This window comes from Orussus abietinus, unplaced genomic scaffold (assembly GCF_000612105.2).
Source record: "Orussus abietinus isolate OABI.00-Male unplaced genomic scaffold, Oabi_2.0 scaffold107, whole genome shotgun sequence".
In the NCBI taxonomy this organism is placed as follows: Eukaryota; Metazoa; Arthropoda; class Insecta; order Hymenoptera; family Orussidae; genus Orussus; species Orussus abietinus.
The window spans coordinates 19,129-38,114 of NW_019394259.1; the positions used below are offsets into that span (position 1 = coordinate 19,129).

Here is an 18,986-nt window from a genome sequence, read left to right on the forward strand (position 1 = left end):
GGGTTGAAACGACCGTGGGCAAAAATTAGCTTCACCCCCTTTTTTTATTTTTTTAACGATATTATCATGTTACGGCATAAAATCGACCCACGCGGTGTGGATAAGTAGTGGACCCATTTGGGAGAATAATTGGAGCTGGTGTCGGAGATTTGCGATTCATCCGATTTTGGGGGGGAAAGCGTGCGTTTAAGCAGGGGAGACGCACTTAGGCTGGCCGAAGGATTTATAGTTCGGAGGATTTTTTTTAGCATTGGATTATCTCGGGGCGAATTTATCCGCGGCAAATGCGGGGGGCGACGCGGAAACGCGGAAACGCGGAACCCCCGGGGAAGAGGCGCAACGCGATACCTCGAGGAGATGAATCACGCCGAGGCGACGAGTCGGGGTGAATCACGAATGCGGTAACTCCGCGGAGTTCTCTCGCTCGGAATGATTTAGGAAAACCTCCTCCCGCAAACTCGGAGGGCAAGGACTCCTCCCAGTCGGGTGTATTTATAGGTGGACCGTTAAACCGCATCCGACTTATGACCAGGAGGTCGTAAGCGCGGGACCCGGTTTCTCGGTCCTCCTCTCGAAAATACACCCGTAATCGCCGTTTCCGGGTGCCCTCGGATTCCCGGCGAAAACGGGAAGACCGGAGATATGTCGCCGGGATGGCCATTAAGGTGGAATAATTAAAGGAGAGGAGAGACATCGGTCACCTATCGGAGCATCGGTCCGGTCGAGAGATGGACGACGGAAACGTCGAAAGGTTCAGCCCTTCTGCCTCGAGTTACGTCGGCGAATGGTTTAATTAAATCGAGAGCGACAGATGCCGAGCCTGCCCGTGGAAATACACGGGAGGGAGGGGGAAAGAGAGTCGATTAGCATACTTGTTAATGAATTCCCGGTCCACGAGTCATTCCCTCCGCGCGGCATATGGCGATCAAACGCGACGTCGAGCACGCGTGTCGGGCTCGCATGTCAACGGCATATGTGCCGTTTCATTTTCCTTCTTTTCTTCCTTTCTTTCCCTCTTCTCTCCTCCTTCTCATTCTTCCTCCATTTCGTTCTTCTCCTTCTTCTCCGGGGTACGTATCTCGCTTTGTTCCCCGATCTGTTGACCGGCGCGAGTCGTCAACCTGCCGGGTTCCTCGAGTCCCTTTGTCGGTGCCACGCGAGGGAGGTTATACCCTTTTTTCGGGAACGGGAGGGTACCTGTAATAAGTGGTTCCTTTTTTTTTCTCATTATTTAATAAACCATTCGCAGGATCAAGGTTTATGTCGTTCCCCGGCGAGCCATTACGTAAGGCCGAGTGTGCTCGAGACTATTAGGTTAAACTGTTGCGGTCGTGGCTGGACGACTTATGGAGGACTATAAGAGAGTATAAGGCCGATGGCTCGGCCTTAAAAGAGGGTCCGGCATAGGGCCCCGGCGTATATAAAAAGCCATTGTACCGTCCGTAGGAAACGAGGGAACGGAGAAAGAGAGAAAGAGAAACCCTGGCCGGTCCGGTAGCACAATGTTCATGGCCCGGTTGCAACACTGCGCTTAGAGCACTTATGACCGGTTAATGCCGCGCTTAAGCTGCGCTCAGGACCGAGCTTTAATAGTCCGACTCTCCTTTGTTTAGTCTGATAATGAGAGCCCGTAACCGCGAGTCCTCTTTTCCCTCCCTTTCCCCCTCTCAGGGCTCGGTTTACGCGGCTTCGCTTCCTCGCCTCTTGCGAAATTTCTGACGATTTTGAAAGCCGCCTCGTTACGGGAAAACGAAGGCCTCTTGTGAAACACTTTTTCTATATTTTCTTTTTTTTTTCTTCTTCTTCTTCTTTTACCTTTTAATTGGCTCGGCGAATTTTCAGGGGTATTTCAGTTTCATATGGCTCGGAACCGATGTTTGGGACGAGGGTCCAACGCGAGAGCGAATCTCTCTCCGGCATATCCCGACTTTTCGAGATCGACCTCGCACTTGCGTAATTATTGAGCGCGAGATGATGCCGGATGTTATGACTTACGTTTTACGTTTGCGGCTTTTAACCGGGGAAACCGGAGATTCCGGTCGTTCCGAGGAGACGAGGGGACGAGTCCTGGATGTCCTTTTAGTTCGGTCAGTGGCGGGGCGCAAAAGTTGACGAGCGAATCCGCGGAGATGACGCTTCGGTCTGGCCGAGGTTCCTTCTCGCCTCCCCTCGACGGATGGAAATCATCTTGGGTTAATAACCAACCTAACGGAACAACTGTCCGCCGTTTTTGCCGCGACTCCGGAGATAAATTGTTGTATCGCGGGATTTTCATGACCACCGACGCGTATAGAAATCCGGCTCCGGCTGAGGCTCGCGCCAAATATGCGAAGCGCTCGCGGCTGGGAATTCTTTCTCCTGTTTTGTCCCTTTCTATTATAATGTCTCTCTATTTTTCTTTCTTCTTCTCTTTTTTTTTTCTTTTTCATTTTTCAGGAACCATCGCGTGTAGCGTTTTGTTAGCTGAATAGGTCTAAGTACTCCCAGAGGTGTACCGTTTTTATCCTCCGAGACGCTCCTAAGAAGAAGCATAATATTCCCATTGTTCCTAATGTATGCCAGAGGAAACTCTGGCCCCCCTTTTTTTTTCACCTCTTTCCCTGCCTTTTTAAGTTGGATTGAAAGTCACACGGGAGGCACACCGCTATTTTTTTTCCGCCTGTTCCAGACCGACACTCCCGGTTGCGCATCTGCGTATCAACCTTCTTGTCGAGTAAGCGGAATCCATTTGTTTTCGAGGCGGAGCACATTTTGCCCGCCGGTTAGGCCGAGGGTAGATATACGTTTGTTCCCGCGAATTTCCCCCCCCCCTTTTTTTTTCCCCGCGTTTTCAACTCCTCACTTTCGTGCAAAAATGCGTGGGATCGCTGTCCGTCCTTTTCTTGCACTCTTTTTTTAATTATTCATCCGCGTTTTACCTCAACCCTGACTCCTGCAACTTTGCCGATGCACATTTTGGTGCACTTCCGTCCCGTCTTATCGCTCATCGGAGAACGCTTCCCTCCACCAGTCCTCTGGGACAAACGTACAATCGGTCCTGATAAAAGGAGCGCCGAGTAAGCGAATCTTATCCTCGCATACCACGAGGAAAGGGGAGAGAAACTTTATCTTCGAGCTTTCAGAGAGGGAGAGAGAGGGAGAGATTTGTCCGGCTTGGAGAACGGATTGGATGACAAAGTTGCTCCCTTGTGATGAGTCTCCGGTTTTATTTTTATTATTTTTTTTTTCCCCCGGTGGAGGGTTCAATTATTCCGAATCGACTTTGGCAACGACCGGCGCCCTCGATGATACTAAGTCTCCTCGGGTCGTAACTTCTTTCCAGATCTTTTACGCCGATTCCCGCGCACTCATCGCCCTGTGTAACACCCAACAGTGTAATGCATTAAAGATTTCTACCGGAGTTCCCTGACCCCGGTTTCCTCCATTTCGAGGCGCATTATCTTCATTATGCATCGACCGGCATACGCAAGTAGGAAATATTATTCCCCGGCGTTTTCCATTTAAGCGGCTTCGGCTCTAAATCAACGAGGAATCCTTCTTGACTCTGTGATTTCTTTTCTTTTTTTTTCCCTTCACCTTGAAGCTTCACTTTATAATCGCGTAGACGCGGCGAGAGATTGGGAAGGCGTTTCGAGTTTCGAGCGATTTTTTTAATCTGACATCTCGGCTGCGGAAAACGGCGCGGTTTCCGAGCCGTTTCTTTTTCGCGGCGTTATCGATAATCGACCCTCGATATATATATATATATTTGGGTATTTGCGAGGAGTATCCCCCGTGAATAGTGTGTCCTTTATATTTGTAAAAGCCCACCATTATCGGGACAATCGCGCAATTCATGGAGGCCACGCGTATCCCGCTTGTCAACACCCGATATCACCGTTGATAAGCATTCCGCCGATGGAACTTTAACCGTACTCGACGGGTCCTCCAATATTAACAGTGTTTACGCGACTGCGCCGTACACATTTACCATTCTCAAACCGGATATTAAAACTTGGGTACTCGTCGGGGTGAGGCGTTTAATTTTGAATTCGCCGTCATTTACGCGGTACGTGATAGCCCTTGTTCTGGATTTAGCGGCAGAGTTTCCCCAGCCATAACAATCGGCCGAGTGGAGTTCCCTTCTCCTTCCCCGAGATCCTAAATAATTCGAGGGCCTCCCGGATCATTCTTCTTTCCCCCGAGCTGCGGTCCCGCTTTCTTCGGAGAAAGCTCATCCAATTCCCGCAATTACGGCCATTTAAGCGACGCACCGCCGCGGATCTAGCGGCGCGCTTCCGGTTTGCCATTGTACAAAAGAATTAGTAGTTGGAAGTAGATGAGAATTTGGATCAATGCGCGAAATGCACTTGGCGCGAGACGCACATGTCGTTTGATGCACTTGGCGCGCGATGCACTTGGCGGGAGATTCACTTGGCGCGCAACTCAGGCGGGGGAAGTCCACGTATGGAAACTTCTCGCGTCTCTTTTCCTGACCCAATCTAACCTAAAGCGGACTAACCCCTCTCGGCTTTCCCACAGTTTCACGCGACGCGCGTGCGAACATCGGAGGATTCTCACGCGCATAGATCACCATACAGCCCCATAGATCGTTTCCATAACTCCTTAAGGACATGCTCCTCGACTCGCCCTCGTCGGGAAAAAAGTCCCCAAGAAGTGTCCCCGTACGGGGGAGTGCGCATACTCATCCCGGAGAACAACGGTACCACGAGCGGTACCCGGAGGTCCTGGAGGACCAGATACGCTGGACATATCCTTCAGGATCCTTCGCAGCCTCGTAAAAGATAGGCTGTGCCTCGGTTGCAGGCAGCCGCCGAGGCAGCTGTCGTCGCGATTATTTCCCCAGTGGCGTAGCCACTTGCGTATCCAGCCATCTCGTCGATTTCTGCGGAAGATTTGGCCTCCTCGTCGAACGCGACGATCCGAGATGGAGAAGATATTAGGGGTGGAAAAAAAAACATCAAAAATCAAAAGAAGGGCCCTAGGAAGTCCTGCAATTTTTCCACGTTTGGATTCAGTTAATGTTCCCCGTGGGTCGGGATATTCCGAGCTCGAAGTTTCGAAAGGCGAGCCGGAAAGAAAAAAATCGGTATTCCAGGGGCGAGCGTCCTTACCAACGCTGGTTCCAGTCAAGGGTGCACTCGATCGCGGCCGGACTCGTTACAGCCCTGGCACACGTCGAACTTGTTTCGAGGGCCGGCGGACGAGATGCTCGTTGCAGTTCGTCGGCCGCGTGCACCTACTTGCATCGACTTGCACTCTCGTAGGCTGCGTACGTGGGGATCACGTGCGCGCTGCAGGAAACGGAGCTCAGTCGGCCCTCGCGCTACGTCGGATGCCGATCATTTTCCTCGCGGGTCCTTCCTTTGCACCCGGTTTCCTCGCCGATGGGGTCTTTATGTGCCTCCCGGGATTATTTCAGCTCTGGCGAGACGTCGTGCGTTGCCGCGGGTCAGGGTCGGCCGACAGGGTAAGGACGTTTCAATTAAAATTGCCCTCGTTACCGTGAGGCAACGCGACCGCGAGGGAGAAAAGGGAAGAGAAGATGCGGACTCTCCTGGGAGGGGTTTTTTTTTTCTTTCAACTTTTGAGAAAAAATTTGCCGTAGTATTGGGATAGGATGAGGTTTTCGAGTCTCCAGGATTGTGAGTTTACGTCGACTCTCCGGGTTTCTGGGTCAGTCGGGTCCTGGAGATGGCTCGGATGTATGTACAGTAGGCACCCCCACATCGGAAATATGGAATGAAACCTATTGGAGAATTTAGTGCTTTTTTAGTGCTACAAACTCGATTTTAGTGCTCCACCCCTTATACCGAAAATCGGTGGGGGTGCTGAGTGAACGTTCACTCAGCACCCCCACAGTGTAATCTACGTTAAGGGAAAGATTCACGGATAAAACGAGTATGCAGTGTTTTGGTGCTTTTTTAGTGCTCTAGAAATATTCAAGAGCCAGGTTCGAAACACCACCCCTTTCACCCCAAAACTACCCCCGATCGTATAAGCGCCAAGAGAGAAGAGGTAGAAATAATAACATTTCGCATGTTCTCTTCTATTTTGATGCTATTTTAGTGCTGTAGAGATACTCAAGAGCCAGGTCCGAGACACCACCCCTTTCACCCCAAAACTACCCCCGATCGTATAAGCGCCAAGAGAGAAGAGGTAGAAATAATAACATTTCGCATGTTCTCTTCTCGAATTATTTTGATGCTATTTTAGTGCTGTAGAGATACTCAAGAGCCAGGTCCGAGACATCACCCCTTTCATCCCAGAACTACCCCGGATCGTATAGGCTCCAAAACAGAAGAGGTAGAAATATCAAAATTCTGCACGTTCTCTTTTCGCATTATTTTGGTGCTATTTATGTGCTCTGGGGATACCCACGAGCCAGATTCGAAAGATCACCCCTTTCTCCCCAAAACTACCCCAACCGTATGGGCCTCAAGAGAGAAGGAACCGAAAACCTAATATTTCTCCTGTGCTGCTTAATTTATCGCTGCTTATTACTTTACAAGTACGTTACATAAATATCTGCTGTTCTGGGGTTATTTTTAGCTTTACATGGTAAGTAAATTCGACACCAAAGTTCTGGGCAATGATTTACTTACGTCCTATTCGGAACGTATGATTACAATGATTAATCTCTTACACTTATGCCATATATACTAGAATATATGTCGTTAAATTTTTACTCTTCTGCATCAGATATTTGTCGCGGCATAAATTACAAGGTGAGGTTAGACGTAACGGTTTAGGTTAGGTTAGGTTTATATTATATGACTCTTCTTTTAAGGTGCAATCGTCGTACGGGTATTAGTAATAGTAACGGTTTAGGTTAGGTTAGGTTTATATTATATGACTCTTCTTCTAAGATGCAGACGTCCCCCGGGAAAGCTGGAGTGGGGATGAGTATGCAAGATAGGAGAAGGAAAGAAAGAAATTCCGGGGAAGTGTCTTCGATGGACAGAGACATACCCGGAGTGGGGCCGAGGTGGATGAACCTCCCCCTCCATCGCCCCGGTGTAGGTTCGGCCTTATATTTTGTATCAACCGGGACCTAAGCCCTGGATTCTTCGGAGTGCTTGGAAACTGGAATTTTTCACTTAATAGATGAAAAAAAAATATAGGAATCATTCCAGGACCTCGTCTTGAATTTTTCGGCCCAAGGGAAAGTAAGGAGATACATTTTTTCGGGTCACTCCAAAAATGGGCCTTATTCGGGGCATCGAAGTCTAGAGCCACTCAGATGGGGTGCTCTGCAACGAAACTAAGTTATGGAATTTCCTGGCCAGAGGAAAAGTCTCTTTTGTGGGCCCCTTCGAAGTCCCCAGTCTGTGGGAAAGTCACGCGGTGAATTCCTTGGAGGGCTCCAAAAATGGGTCTACTTTGGGGCACGGGGGTCCTACGCTACTGCGAGGGTGGCGTCCAGGAATGCGATCCCGGGAGGATCCTACGGGCCCCTAAGACGCCCTACGGGTCGTTACGTAAGAAGAGAAATACCAGGGGTGCAACCTTTATACTCGGGGTAGGCGGGGGAGGAGGGGGCCCACGGGCTCCGTCATGTGAGGCCCCCTATAGTATGCCGATACTCGAGCGAGCGTGTCCCCTAACGGGTGACTCACTGACGGGGCCCGAAGCAACGGCGATCGTGGGCCCCCACTCGCCGGCGACGAGACGGGCCCCGCATTCCGATCTGATTCGACCAATCTGATCAAACGGATTCCTCGAGCCTCGTGGAAACGTCTCCTCGGGGCCTAAGAATGGCTCCTGAGGTCCGTGCTCGCCCTTTATTAGGGCCCCATTTTTTTAACCGACATAGGGGGCCCCTCATAAGGGCGCTCGTTTGGCCGAATGGGCCCTTGGCGAAGGGTGCTCCTTTAGACCGAGAGAAATCCTCTAATCTCCTTGGACGAGGACGAGCAATTCTTCTTTTCAACAATTCTATAGGGTATTAAAGGGTTTATTCGATCGATCGGTGAATGGAAATAATGGAGTAAAGTGGAAATGTGAAAATGGGTACGGGGTCGCGACAACCACCCTCGTTTACACATCGGCTCCACGAACTCGCGGGTCACAACGTTTACACGGTGTCTCCAGCATAGAGATGCGTCCTCGTAGATAGCACATGTGCTAGCCATAAAGTCTCGACGTAATGCTCTCATCGCGTCGATAAAAACGGGCTAGAAACGTCCCCGGGGCATTGGGACCCCCTCCGCGGGGGAATTTTCTCGCGATGTGAGTTAAGGAGAGGCAAAAAGACGGCAGAATGGCCTTACGTTATCTCTCCTGTGTCGCGAGTGTATCCCCGCGGAGGTTTACGACTCCGCGTCACGTACGGTAACTCGCGTTCCACGAAACCCTCATCTGACGAACTTGAGGTTCATTTAAAGGCGAACCCGCTGGTATTTCACGTAGGTTGAGGGAAATACGTCTTCGTCGCTAGTGAACCTTCTCGTATGCTGGGATTTAGCGTTCTCGATAGTCGGGAAACGTTCCTCTGAGGATATTTAAGGATTCGGGCCGCCGCCATCTTGATCCGCGCGCGCTCTGCCGGGAAACGCGGGCACCGCATCCATGCCCGTGACGAGGTTCGACGTCCCGAGTCCCTTTCTTTCCCATTAAACGATTAGCAACCGCTTCGGAGAAATTGAAATGGCCTCCAGGCCGAGTGCTCGTGCCTCGCGTATGTGCGTACACGCACGCTAACGTAGGAATAATCTGCATCGGCGCACGCGAGGAGCGAAAACGGAGAGGAACCCTCTGGCGCGCTTGGTTTGAGGATTCCTCGATTATTGAAAATGCGATTCCGGATGCGAGGCGCCGAAAGTTTGCCTGCTCGGGAAAGCGTGTCTTTTTCAGACAATGCCGAAGAAAGCGGGAATCGAGAGAAAGAGAAAGGAGCGTGCTCGAGGGGACGTTATCGGGACCCGGTCCTTTTGGAGCGTCCCGGGCATCCTCGGGGTTAATTAATTATGGCAGGACCCTCGATGTGCCGGGATGATTTACGGAATTTATACCGCGCCCCAATAGGACGACGGAAAGCACTTTGCGGATAAAAAGCGCCGAGACCAATCGGCATCCGGCCCTTCCCCCGAGTTGCCATTCTTTGCGCATCTATGCTCGCTTCTCTGGCAGCCTCCATGCCCGTGACGTCACCAAATGGAAGGAATTTAAGATTAGGATCGCAGGACTCGTCGTCATCCTCCGCACCTGCGACTTCCGGGTATCCCGGTATATGTCCTCCCCCCCCACCGGAAGCGATCGATCGCGAAAATACGAGACAATGGGAATTGTTTCGGAGCCACCTGATACCTGTTGATCTCACCTCGCTCACGTGTCGGGAGGTGAGAAGGAGGTTGAAAATCGAATTGGGAAATACTTTCCGAATTTTCTCGGAATGCCGGAGTCTGGATGCACCTCTGAGGTGCATCCGAAGTCCCGGGGGAATTTAATGCCGACGAGGCGAGACTAGTTATGTAAATTTCTCGCATTCCCAGGATCCGCGCGGTATCGCGCGTATCGCCGATCTATCGGAATTGCGATTATCGATCCCGGTACCGGAATCGACCGGCCCGTTTTGCCGCCAATTAGCGGGACGATTCTCGCTGGAAAATCCAATTTCTCCGTTGACCCAGTTGAGTTTTCTCGGAGGAGGGGATTTGAGTTGATTTCTCGGTCTCGATGATTTCTACGGCCGAGGGATCTTTTTTTTTCTCTTTTTTAGAAAGGATCACGGTGGCTCGCCTGGGAGAGACTTTGGTCCACGGGGCGCACTTTCGGTCGCTTCCGGACGGGTGGGCGAGCCGATCGGCCGCGAAATCGACAAATCCGGCAAACGACCACCCGCGAAATCTTATAAAACCCCGGGGGTGGCATCGATTTCGGAGGAAGTCCACCTGGCTCGGATACCAAACCTTTAAAATCTCCCGCAACCGGCGATCCGCCACTTCATGGTCGTTCACCGGGCTAGGGCAAATCGAATTATTCAATTACATCGATTGGGGGGGATTACATCGAGAGGGGGCGATTACATCCAAAGGGGGTGCAGGGACAGTCCTCTGGAGGGGACCGATTTTTTTTTTTTTTTTTTAGTCGACGTTCCTCTCGGAGCGAAAATTAAAACCGGCCCGAAGCGAGTCGATGCATGGTAATTCCGCTCCTGCGGAATTTTGTACCGCCTCCAATTAGCAGCGAATTCCGCGCGGAATACGCAACCTCCTCGTTGACCCAGTTGTCGCGAGGAGCCTCGTTCTCATCTCCAAGATCTCATTTGTACGTCTCGGTCTTCTCCGACTTACTCGTTCCGGGTTACGGAGCGTTCGGAGCGAGAAATCGTAAATTCCCCCGGGCGAGGGCGTCCCGTGGGACTCGTGGGACGACGCAGGAAACCCCTGGATGCACCTCCTGCATTTCGACCAGGCCATCCGTGAAACCTATCGAAGCAGATATCCGACTGTCGCGGCTCCGAAGTCGCGCACCCCGGACTCGACGCACCTGCGACTCGTGTGTGTACGCGTGTATACGCGTGCGGTTGCACGCACCGCGAGCATTCCCATGGAGGGCACAAGAAGGGCGCACGAGGTCTCACATGGGACGCGAGGTGATGCTGGACTTATTAAATTAAAAAAAAAAGTGTTTAAATTTCTTGAATTTTCCCAAAAGATCAACATCGACCATTTTTTTGTTTCCCCCTTTTCATGGTAAAAGCTCATCCCTGAGAATTAAACGACGCCATTCCCATGGCGCACACGCACCATGGTCACACCGTGGTCGCCGTCGTGGACACGGACGGAAATCTCGAGACCGCAGGATGTCGGACGCTGAATGCTGAATGCGCGAACCCGATACACTGACCGCCGAGAGATTCCTCTCTCCCTCTCTCTCGCTTCTCCGGATCCGCGCCTCGTCCCCTCCTCGTCGCTCTCGTTGGCTTCGCGCCCGCCCGAAAAATCAAGCATCCCCGCCAGGGAACTCGCTTCCAAGTGCAATTAAACCGAAGATCACTCGGTTCTACGGGTTTTCGGAATGCTCGTTGCGGTATTTCGTATTAACCGAGACGGGAGCGAGGTTCGGCTTGGGATTTGCGAGAATTGTCCCGACTCGGGCGAGTCGGTAGTTCCTGGAGCTTCGTTGAGTCCGGGAACTGCGAGGCGACGCGCGAGAAATAAATTAAAACATTATCGAGCTTACGGGGGATTACGACCTTAAGTCCCGATTACACGCGGTGCGAGGTCGCCCAGAATTCGGGCGTTTCTTTTTCATGGCCTTCGACAAGAAAAAAGGACCCCCTCGACTTCCGGCATGTACGCGTGTGTGTATTCGTTTCCTGAATTTATTCTCGACGCCGCTTCCTCGGTGCATGTCGCCGCTGACCGAATTTCAGAATTTGTGCATGAGGTTTCCCTTCTCTCTCTTTCTCTCTTCCCTCGTCTCCTGCCCCCTGGAACGGATTACCGTTGGTCCTGTTAGGCCGGGTACACTTGCCGACTCCTCGTCGTAAATACGTGAACGAACCGAACGGCTAGATACCGGTTTGACTCTTATTCGGACGTCAGTTGCGAGCGGTACGCCGCTCGAAGAAGCTACTATATACGTATCGGGGTACACGCGCTCTGTACACCATTGCGATCGCGAGGTAACCGGCTCTCCTTCTCCCTCTCTCCTATATGCCTTGATACGCACCTTGAACGCGTTCGCGTGCTCGAGAGAGAGAGAGAGAGAGAGAGGCAAGCCGTGGGAGTACCTCTCCTGCGGATCTTGAATGGATTTAAAGGCCGCTTTTCGTCGATCCCTGCGATATGAGTCCAATACAATTTCGAGAATTAGTTTCCCGTCGTTATAAAAAATTAATTTAATATAAAATAATCATGCCGGCTCCTGAATGGATTTAAAGGCCGCTTTTCGTCGATCCTTGCGATATATGAGTCCGAATGAAATCTCGAGAACTATCTCCTTGTCCTAAAGAATTAATTTAATATCAAATATTTATCCGAATTAACGGAGGGAATTAAAATTGGGGAGAATTCGACCACCGTGAATTGGCCCTTTTTTTTTGGTTTCATTTTATCGAGCCCACGATAAGCAACGGATCCGATATAAGTGGCCTTCATTAGCGTCTCGAAGATCGCGCGAACCGGACCCGATCGTGTGGAAGGGTATCTCCTCGAGGAAGCGAGGATCGCGTGCGATCGACATTCTAGGTCCTCGAGCGAACGGGGACCCCACATACGTCGACATTCTGTTCCAGTGACACGCGCCTTCGTTGCGTATGATAATTTATGCCCGGCCATTGCCCAACCGGCCCCTCTTCGGGGATCGTCGGTAGCATCGCCGTTCTGTTCTCCACTCGGCCCAATCTTCTTCCGGGTTGCATGTGCCCTGGAAAGTCGCGATCGACCTTAAGAGAGAACGACAGGAGTCCTTTGACTTTTGTGGAACTCGATTTGCCGTCCGAGATTACTTTCTATTTTTCATATAATATCCTTACGATTTATAATCGTTTAATATTATGTTAAAATTAATGTCAAGGGGCTCATTTGAGGGAAGTCAAGATTTTCGAAAAATCATGTCCTGCCGTGGTGTCCTTGCGGCTTCGCGATAGGAGTCGCTTGACTTTTGGGAAACTCAATTCGTCGTCCGTGATTAGTTTCTATTTTTCATACAATATCCTTACGATTTATAATCGTTTAATATTATGTTAAAATTAAAGTCAGGGGGCTCGTTTGAGGGAAGTCGAGATTTTAGAAAAATCACGTTCTGCCGTGGTGTCCTTGCGGCTTCGTGGAGAGGAGCCACATGGCGCGCGGAGGACCGTGGAGGACATTATGCGGCTGGGCTGCAGCCGGCGCTGCATCGGTGCAAAATAATGCTCGGAATGCTCGGAATCCGAGGGACCCGTGAGTCTTCCAGTCGGGCCACGGCCATTCATGCCGAATGCCTTTCGGTCCCATCCTTCGGGGTCGGGCGTTATTGTCGAGGAGACTGCCAGCCTGCACCCGCTGGAATCAGTTTTCGCGCGTTCCTCGGCGCCGTGCCGATTACTAAGAACTTAAGCATCTGGCTGAGAGATGGAGACTGGTGGAGGGGAAGGAAAGAAAAAAAATGCTAAAGTTCCTTGAGGCGAGGCGCGAGGTGTCGTGTCCTCGTTTCAACCGCGAGCGCGCCTCGCGTCGTCTGGTCGCGGGGTATTGAAAATCAATATTTTTCCGTTGCGTTTCAGAATGACGAGATGATCGCGAGCCTCCCGGTGAACGGCGGGGGCGGAAGCGGTGGGCCGGTGAACCGCGTGGGGAGAGGCCTGGCCCTTCACAGGTCCAACTCCAGCCTGGAGCTGCCCCACAGTCCGGACCCCAACACCAGGATTCCGGAAACCCCGCTTCGCAGAGAATATGGATCCCACGGTATGTGATATCGTGAACTCGGGTCCTGCATGCGAATTTTTACGACGATCGGCAATCGAATTTTCACGGTAGAAAGTCGAATTTTCACTACGATTGAAATTCGAATTTTCATGATCGAAAGTCGAACTTTCGCGACGATCGAAATTCGAATTTTCACGGCGATCGAAAATCGAATTTTCACGACAGTCGGTGTCCATATTTTCATAACAATCGTATTTCAGGAAGCATAGACATCGTGGCGCAGTCGGCCTCGGTGGGCGAGAACTTCTTCGCCATGCTGCAGGATTTCCGCTCGCCGGACCAGCGAGGACCAACGTCCGCAGACTTTCTGAGACGGGTCCAGGACCAGTCCCCGGACCCGGACGAGGTCTGCGGACCCACCGGGTCCAGCCCCAAGCTGCGTCTTAAGCTGAATCGGCTCTGGGGTGGGAAGCCCCCCCGGGGGGTCGAGGAGACCTGCTCCAGCCCGGTCGTCTCGGCGGACGTCGAGGAGCGACACCGACGACGCGCCTTCGCCCACTACGACTGTCAATCGCTGACAGCCAATTTGGGATACGCCGCGAAACTTCGAGGAGTGCTCCTGGCGAGAAGAAGGAACACCGCGACGGGGGCCTCGGCGGCGAGTTCCTTGAGAGCCTCCACCCCGGACGAGGCCCCCGAAGAGGATGCTGGAGACGGGAAAGGTGAGGTTTGACAATGAGGGGAGATCCAGGTGACGTTTTAGGCGCCTAGTTTCTTTAGGAATTTTTTCCCGGGATTTCTGGAGAAAGTACCTAAAGATCGCTTTCCGTCGATACAGGCAACGAGCTCCTGGAGTCGTGTCCCTTCTTTCGAAACGAGACCGGCGGGGAAGGCGAGAGGGAAGTGGGGCTGACGAGACGGGCCAACACCAACGGCGTGCACCGACCTCCCCTGGCCTATGGGGTCTCGGTCCTGGAGCCACCACCTGGGGAGACCCTCTGGAAGCACACGTGTCCCCTCCAGAAGCGACCTCTGCCGGTCGAGAGCGTCGACGAGGGAGCCCACTACTACCGGAGGTACTTCCTCGGTAAGTGGGCCCACGAGGCTCGCGCGACTCGCGTCGAAGAGCGGCCCGAAGAGATCGACGCGAGTCCCGCCTGGTATCTCCCTCGGAACGGGTTATAGAGTTAATAGGTCCTTCCCGTATGGTCTACAATTACGTGGTTTTCTCACAGGTCGGGAGCACCAGAACTGGTTCGGCATGGACGAGCAACTGGGCCCCGTGGCCATCAGCATCCGCAAGGATGCAAATCAGTATCGAATAATCGTCCGGACCTCGGAATTGCTTACCCTGAGGGGCTCCGTCCCCGAAGAGGCTTTAGGTATAAGACCCCAGGGTAGACCACCGACGAGGGAGCTCCTCGAGCTGGTGGCACCGGAAGTCCAGCTCGGCTGCCTGAGACTCGGCACCCAGGCCGCCGAGGAGGCCGTCGCCAGACTCGACGAGCAAGGGCTCTCCAACAAGTACAAAGTCGGGGTGTTGTACTGCAGATCCGGCCAGAGGACCGAGGAGGAGATGTACAATAACCAGCACGCCGGACCGGCGTTTCTAGAGTTCTTAGACACCATTGGTAGGCGGCCTATTCTTGTCGGCTAAACGAGGAGTAGCAAGAGGGGCTGAGAATTATTTGGTAAAAGCATCTTCGTTTTCTCCCAGGCCAAAGAATAAGACTGCGAGGTTTCGAGGGTTACAAGGCTGGCTTGGACACGAGGACCGACTCCACGGGTACTCATGCCGTTGCAGCGACTCACAGAGGTGCCGACGTCACTTTCCACGTGTCCACCATGTTGCCCTTTACTCCAAACAATAGGCAGCAATTACTTAGGAAGAGGCACATCGGGAACGACATCGTCACAATAGTCTTTCAGGTGAGACCAGCGATTTCGCGCCCTCGAAGGGGTATTCTCACCCAGAAATTTAACGTATCTCAATTTTTATTCATCTACAGGAACCCGGGGCACTGCCTTTTAGTCCTCGCAGGATACGCTCCCAATTCCAGCACGTCTTCGTAATCGTTAAGGCTATCAATCCTTGCACGGAAAATACGCAGTACAGCGTAGCCGTATCCAGGAGCAAGGAAGTTCCGATCTTCGGCCCGCCCGTTCCTCCTGGAGCCACGTTCTCCAAGGGGAAGGCTTTCGCCGACTTCATCCTGGCAAAAGTAATCAATGCCGAAAATGCAGCTCACAGGTATGACACTTGATAATTTTTTTATGCTGCATTTTTTATTTTTTTATTTTTTGTAATGAACGACAGGCTGAATTACGCGTCTTCTAGGTCTGAAAAGTTCGCCACCATGGCGACCAGAACCAGACAGGAGTACTTGAAAGACTTAGCCACGGATTACTCCTCCACCGCGGTTGTCGACACCGGGCAGAAGTTCTGTAAGCCATCTTGTAACTTTTAAACCGATGTCGTTCTCTTCGACGTTTGCTTCGATTATCATCGCTCGTCCTCGTTTCAGCGATGCTGTCGTTCAGCAGCAAGAAGAAGATCCAAGTACGTCCGCGCCTGTCGTGCGATGCCTCGCAACGCGGGGCAATTTGCTGGCAAGTCATCCTGGAGGATAGCAATCAAAATACTGACTGCTACCTCGGCATCAGTATCGACACCATTGTCCTTATCGAGGAGCATTCCCGGCAAATTGTCTTCGTGACTCCCTGCATCAGCGTCCTCGGCTGGCACGCTCAAACCAACAGGTAAATATCACGGATTCCGGGAATTCCATGGACCCTAGGAACCTTTTGGCACGAATCCCCAAACGTAGCAATTTGGACGCACCCTGGTTAAGGATTGACGTCACTTGCATTACGTAATTCCAGCTTACGGCTGTACTATCACCAAGGAGAGTGCATTACGATCCACGTTAGAGGCGATTACGGGGAGAGGGACGAGCTCATGGAGATCGTGGCACGACTTCGAGCCGTGACTCAAGGCTCGCCGGCATCGGAGCTGTCGCTGAAGAGGAACGCTCTGGGACAGCTCGGATTCCACGTGCAGCCTGATGGAGTCGTGACCCAGGTTGAAAGTTTGGGCCTCTCTTGGCAGGCCGGTCTCAGACAGGGTTCTCGTCTCGTGGAGATCTGCAAGGTCGCCGTCTCGACGCTGAGCCACGATCAGATGGTGGACCTCCTCAAGACCAGCGCCCAGGTCACCGTAACCGTGATCCCGCCGACCAACGATGGGAATCCACGAAGGTGTCCGACCTCGCGCTTATAAATTATATTATATACATTATTCAGAATACTTTCGAGGGCGTCTCTAACCATGAACCGTACCTGCCACAGAGGGTGCACCCTGCAGAACTGCCAGTACCTGTCGAATAATTACGAGGGCGATTACGAGAACGTGACGAACCCGGACAGCACGCCTACCCAGCAGACGGCGATGTCCCACCAGAGACGGTACGAAAGATCGTTCAGCCCGCCGAGGTCGAGCAACAGTTCCGGATACGGGACCGGGTCGAGTTCCCGATCGTTCAACGATCCACGGTTTCCCTTGGAGGGTACCATGACCAGCAGCAGTAGCGGACACAGTAGTGCCGACGATCGATGGTGAGTCCCGTAAAAGAAAGCGCTTCCCCGGCTAAGGGAAGCCGTTGGTCGTTGAACTTGGTCAGTAATGTACGGCTCCGTTACAACCCGGTTGCTAAACGGAGTTGGACAGTACTTTTTAAAGGTCTCTGGTAGAAGGACGTGTACTGAAATATTCTCTTCCCGCGCTCTTCAGGTACGAGCTCCTGGAGCCCCAGGACCAGGACTCCACCCATCGACGGGATGGGACGCCTCCACCTTTACCGGCGCGGCAGAATTACCAAGCCGTGACGCCCAGCGGCAAGGGTGGAGTTGGTCAGAGAAAGGAAAAGGAATCTCATTACTCGGGTGCGGGGATCGCGAAGCACTTCAACCACGAGCACTACGCCAAAGAGAACAACTGCGTATCCTCTAGGCTGGGGGAAAGTGCCAGACATGAGAGCTACCATCAACGGTACGAGAACTCCCACCGTGCCCAGGATCACGTAACGGCGAACTACGTGAAACTGCAGAAGGAGAAGTACGAGACGAAGCAGGAGAACTTGTACGCCTCGCAGAGGGAATTGCACCGGAACGACGGGCATGGTCATCAGAAGCTCGCCGTTTCAAGTTCTCTACCTCTGGCCCAGAACCCTGGGTACAGTCTTCCTAAATCCGGGAGCAACAACAACCTCATCAGGTACTTGTTCTGAGGGATATTCCCTCGATCTGATTTTTTTTTTTTTTCATACGACGATTATTTTAAATGTGTCCTAAATCTAGGTACGAGTTTGAGCAGGCTGCAAGCGAACGATCCAAGCACGAGTATGAGTCTGGGAAACCCGACCGGAATTCTAAGTACGAGATCTTCGAGGACAAGATGGTCGAAGGACCGGGTAACAAGTACGATAACGAGGTGAGGTCCCGCGATAAAAGGAGTTACGAAGTGGAGGAGAGCTGTTACGATCGGAGGAGCAAGTACGAGTCGGACGTGGAGTCCCAAAGGACGTCCGAGAGGAAGCACGAGGAAGGGGATGCGAACAGGGACTCGGTTAGGTACGAGGTACCCCAGGAATTCAAGGTCGGAGAGAAGGTAACGTGCCTGAAGACGATCCTGACCGAGAGGCCGGCGCCGCACAAGGTCAGCATCGAATACAGGCCGAAGGATTTCGCATCGAGCTTGCCTCCCGAAGTCGCGAGGGTCGTGGAAAGCAATTCCACAGAAGTTGCGACTTTGCCGAGCGAGGACGAACAGTCGAACGGGTCGGGAAACGTTTCTCCGAGGCTGAGGAGGGCGAACACCAAACACCGAGGAGGTAATCTCACGCCATCCAGCGGTAGCTCCAGGAATCACAGCCCCAGGCCCAAACTGGGAGTCAGGAACTCCCACAGGAACTCTGCCAACCTGACCTCGAGCACTCTTCAAGAAGACCTCATGAAGCTGATCAACCCCGACTACATTGCCGACGAGACGCAGGTGTCGAACAACAACGTGACCAACGTCCTGGGGAACAACCAGAATTCCAACAAGCTGAACAATAATCTCATCGAGATACAGAACAGGTGCAGGTCTAGGGAGAATCTGTGCGGCAACAGCACCTCCACCTTGAGCGTTCTGCCGACCAACGAGCAAGAGAACGGGAACACTGGGTCCGAGGTGATCTTAACAATGGCCAGACCTGCTACCGTCATCTCCAATGCGAGCACCGCTTCCAGCCCTGCACCCAGCGAGAATAAAATGTCCAAAGAGGAGAGGTGAATACAACTCCCCTTGTTCTAACATGCGACCTGAACACGCTGTGCATTAATTTCCCTAACGACTTCCAGGCTCTCTCCGCGCGTCACGAAGTCGCCGCACTGCGTCGCGAAGCCTCCCAGCAGCCTTGCCACGGTGAGGGACACGAAGCATCAGACTGAGAATGATTCCGAATGTTGGACGAGCCATCACGGGGATGCGAACAACCCCAGAGTCGGGAAGCACGGACAGGATCGCCAGGACGAAAGACTCAACGACGGGTCGAACTCTATAACGTAGGAACCTTCTACCGGCACTTC

General features: G+C 52.4%; 1 protein-coding gene across 4 annotated transcripts in view; it reads left to right on the forward strand.

The window, feature by feature from the left end:
* The window catches only part of LOC105703002 (signal-induced proliferation-associated 1-like protein 2), a 39,522-nt gene that overhangs the window by 13,101 nt on the left and 7,435 nt on the right, over window positions 1-18,986 (forward strand). For all 4 annotated transcript variants that reach the window (XR_001104331.2, XR_001104332.2, XR_001104333.2 and 1 more), the window contains exons 2-14: window positions 13,217-13,397; window positions 13,619-14,080; window positions 14,197-14,445; window positions 14,594-14,989; window positions 15,076-15,287; window positions 15,368-15,609; window positions 15,697-15,803; window positions 15,884-16,118; window positions 16,242-16,616; window positions 16,707-16,973; window positions 17,149-17,631; window positions 17,715-18,686; window positions 18,759-18,962. Coding sequence is in view for 1 of the 4 variants with exons in the window: in XM_012431040.2 (XP_012286463.1) it covers window positions 13,226-13,397; window positions 13,619-14,080; window positions 14,197-14,445; window positions 14,594-14,989; window positions 15,076-15,287; window positions 15,368-15,609; window positions 15,697-15,803; window positions 15,884-16,118; window positions 16,242-16,616; window positions 16,707-16,973; window positions 17,149-17,631; window positions 17,715-18,686; window positions 18,759-18,962 (4,376 nt within the window). In the remaining 3 variants the exon portion in view is untranslated. The remainder of the gene's footprint in view (window positions 1-13,216; window positions 13,398-13,618; window positions 14,081-14,196; window positions 14,446-14,593; window positions 14,990-15,075; window positions 15,288-15,367; window positions 15,610-15,696; window positions 15,804-15,883; window positions 16,119-16,241; window positions 16,617-16,706; window positions 16,974-17,148; window positions 17,632-17,714; window positions 18,687-18,758; window positions 18,963-18,986) is intronic.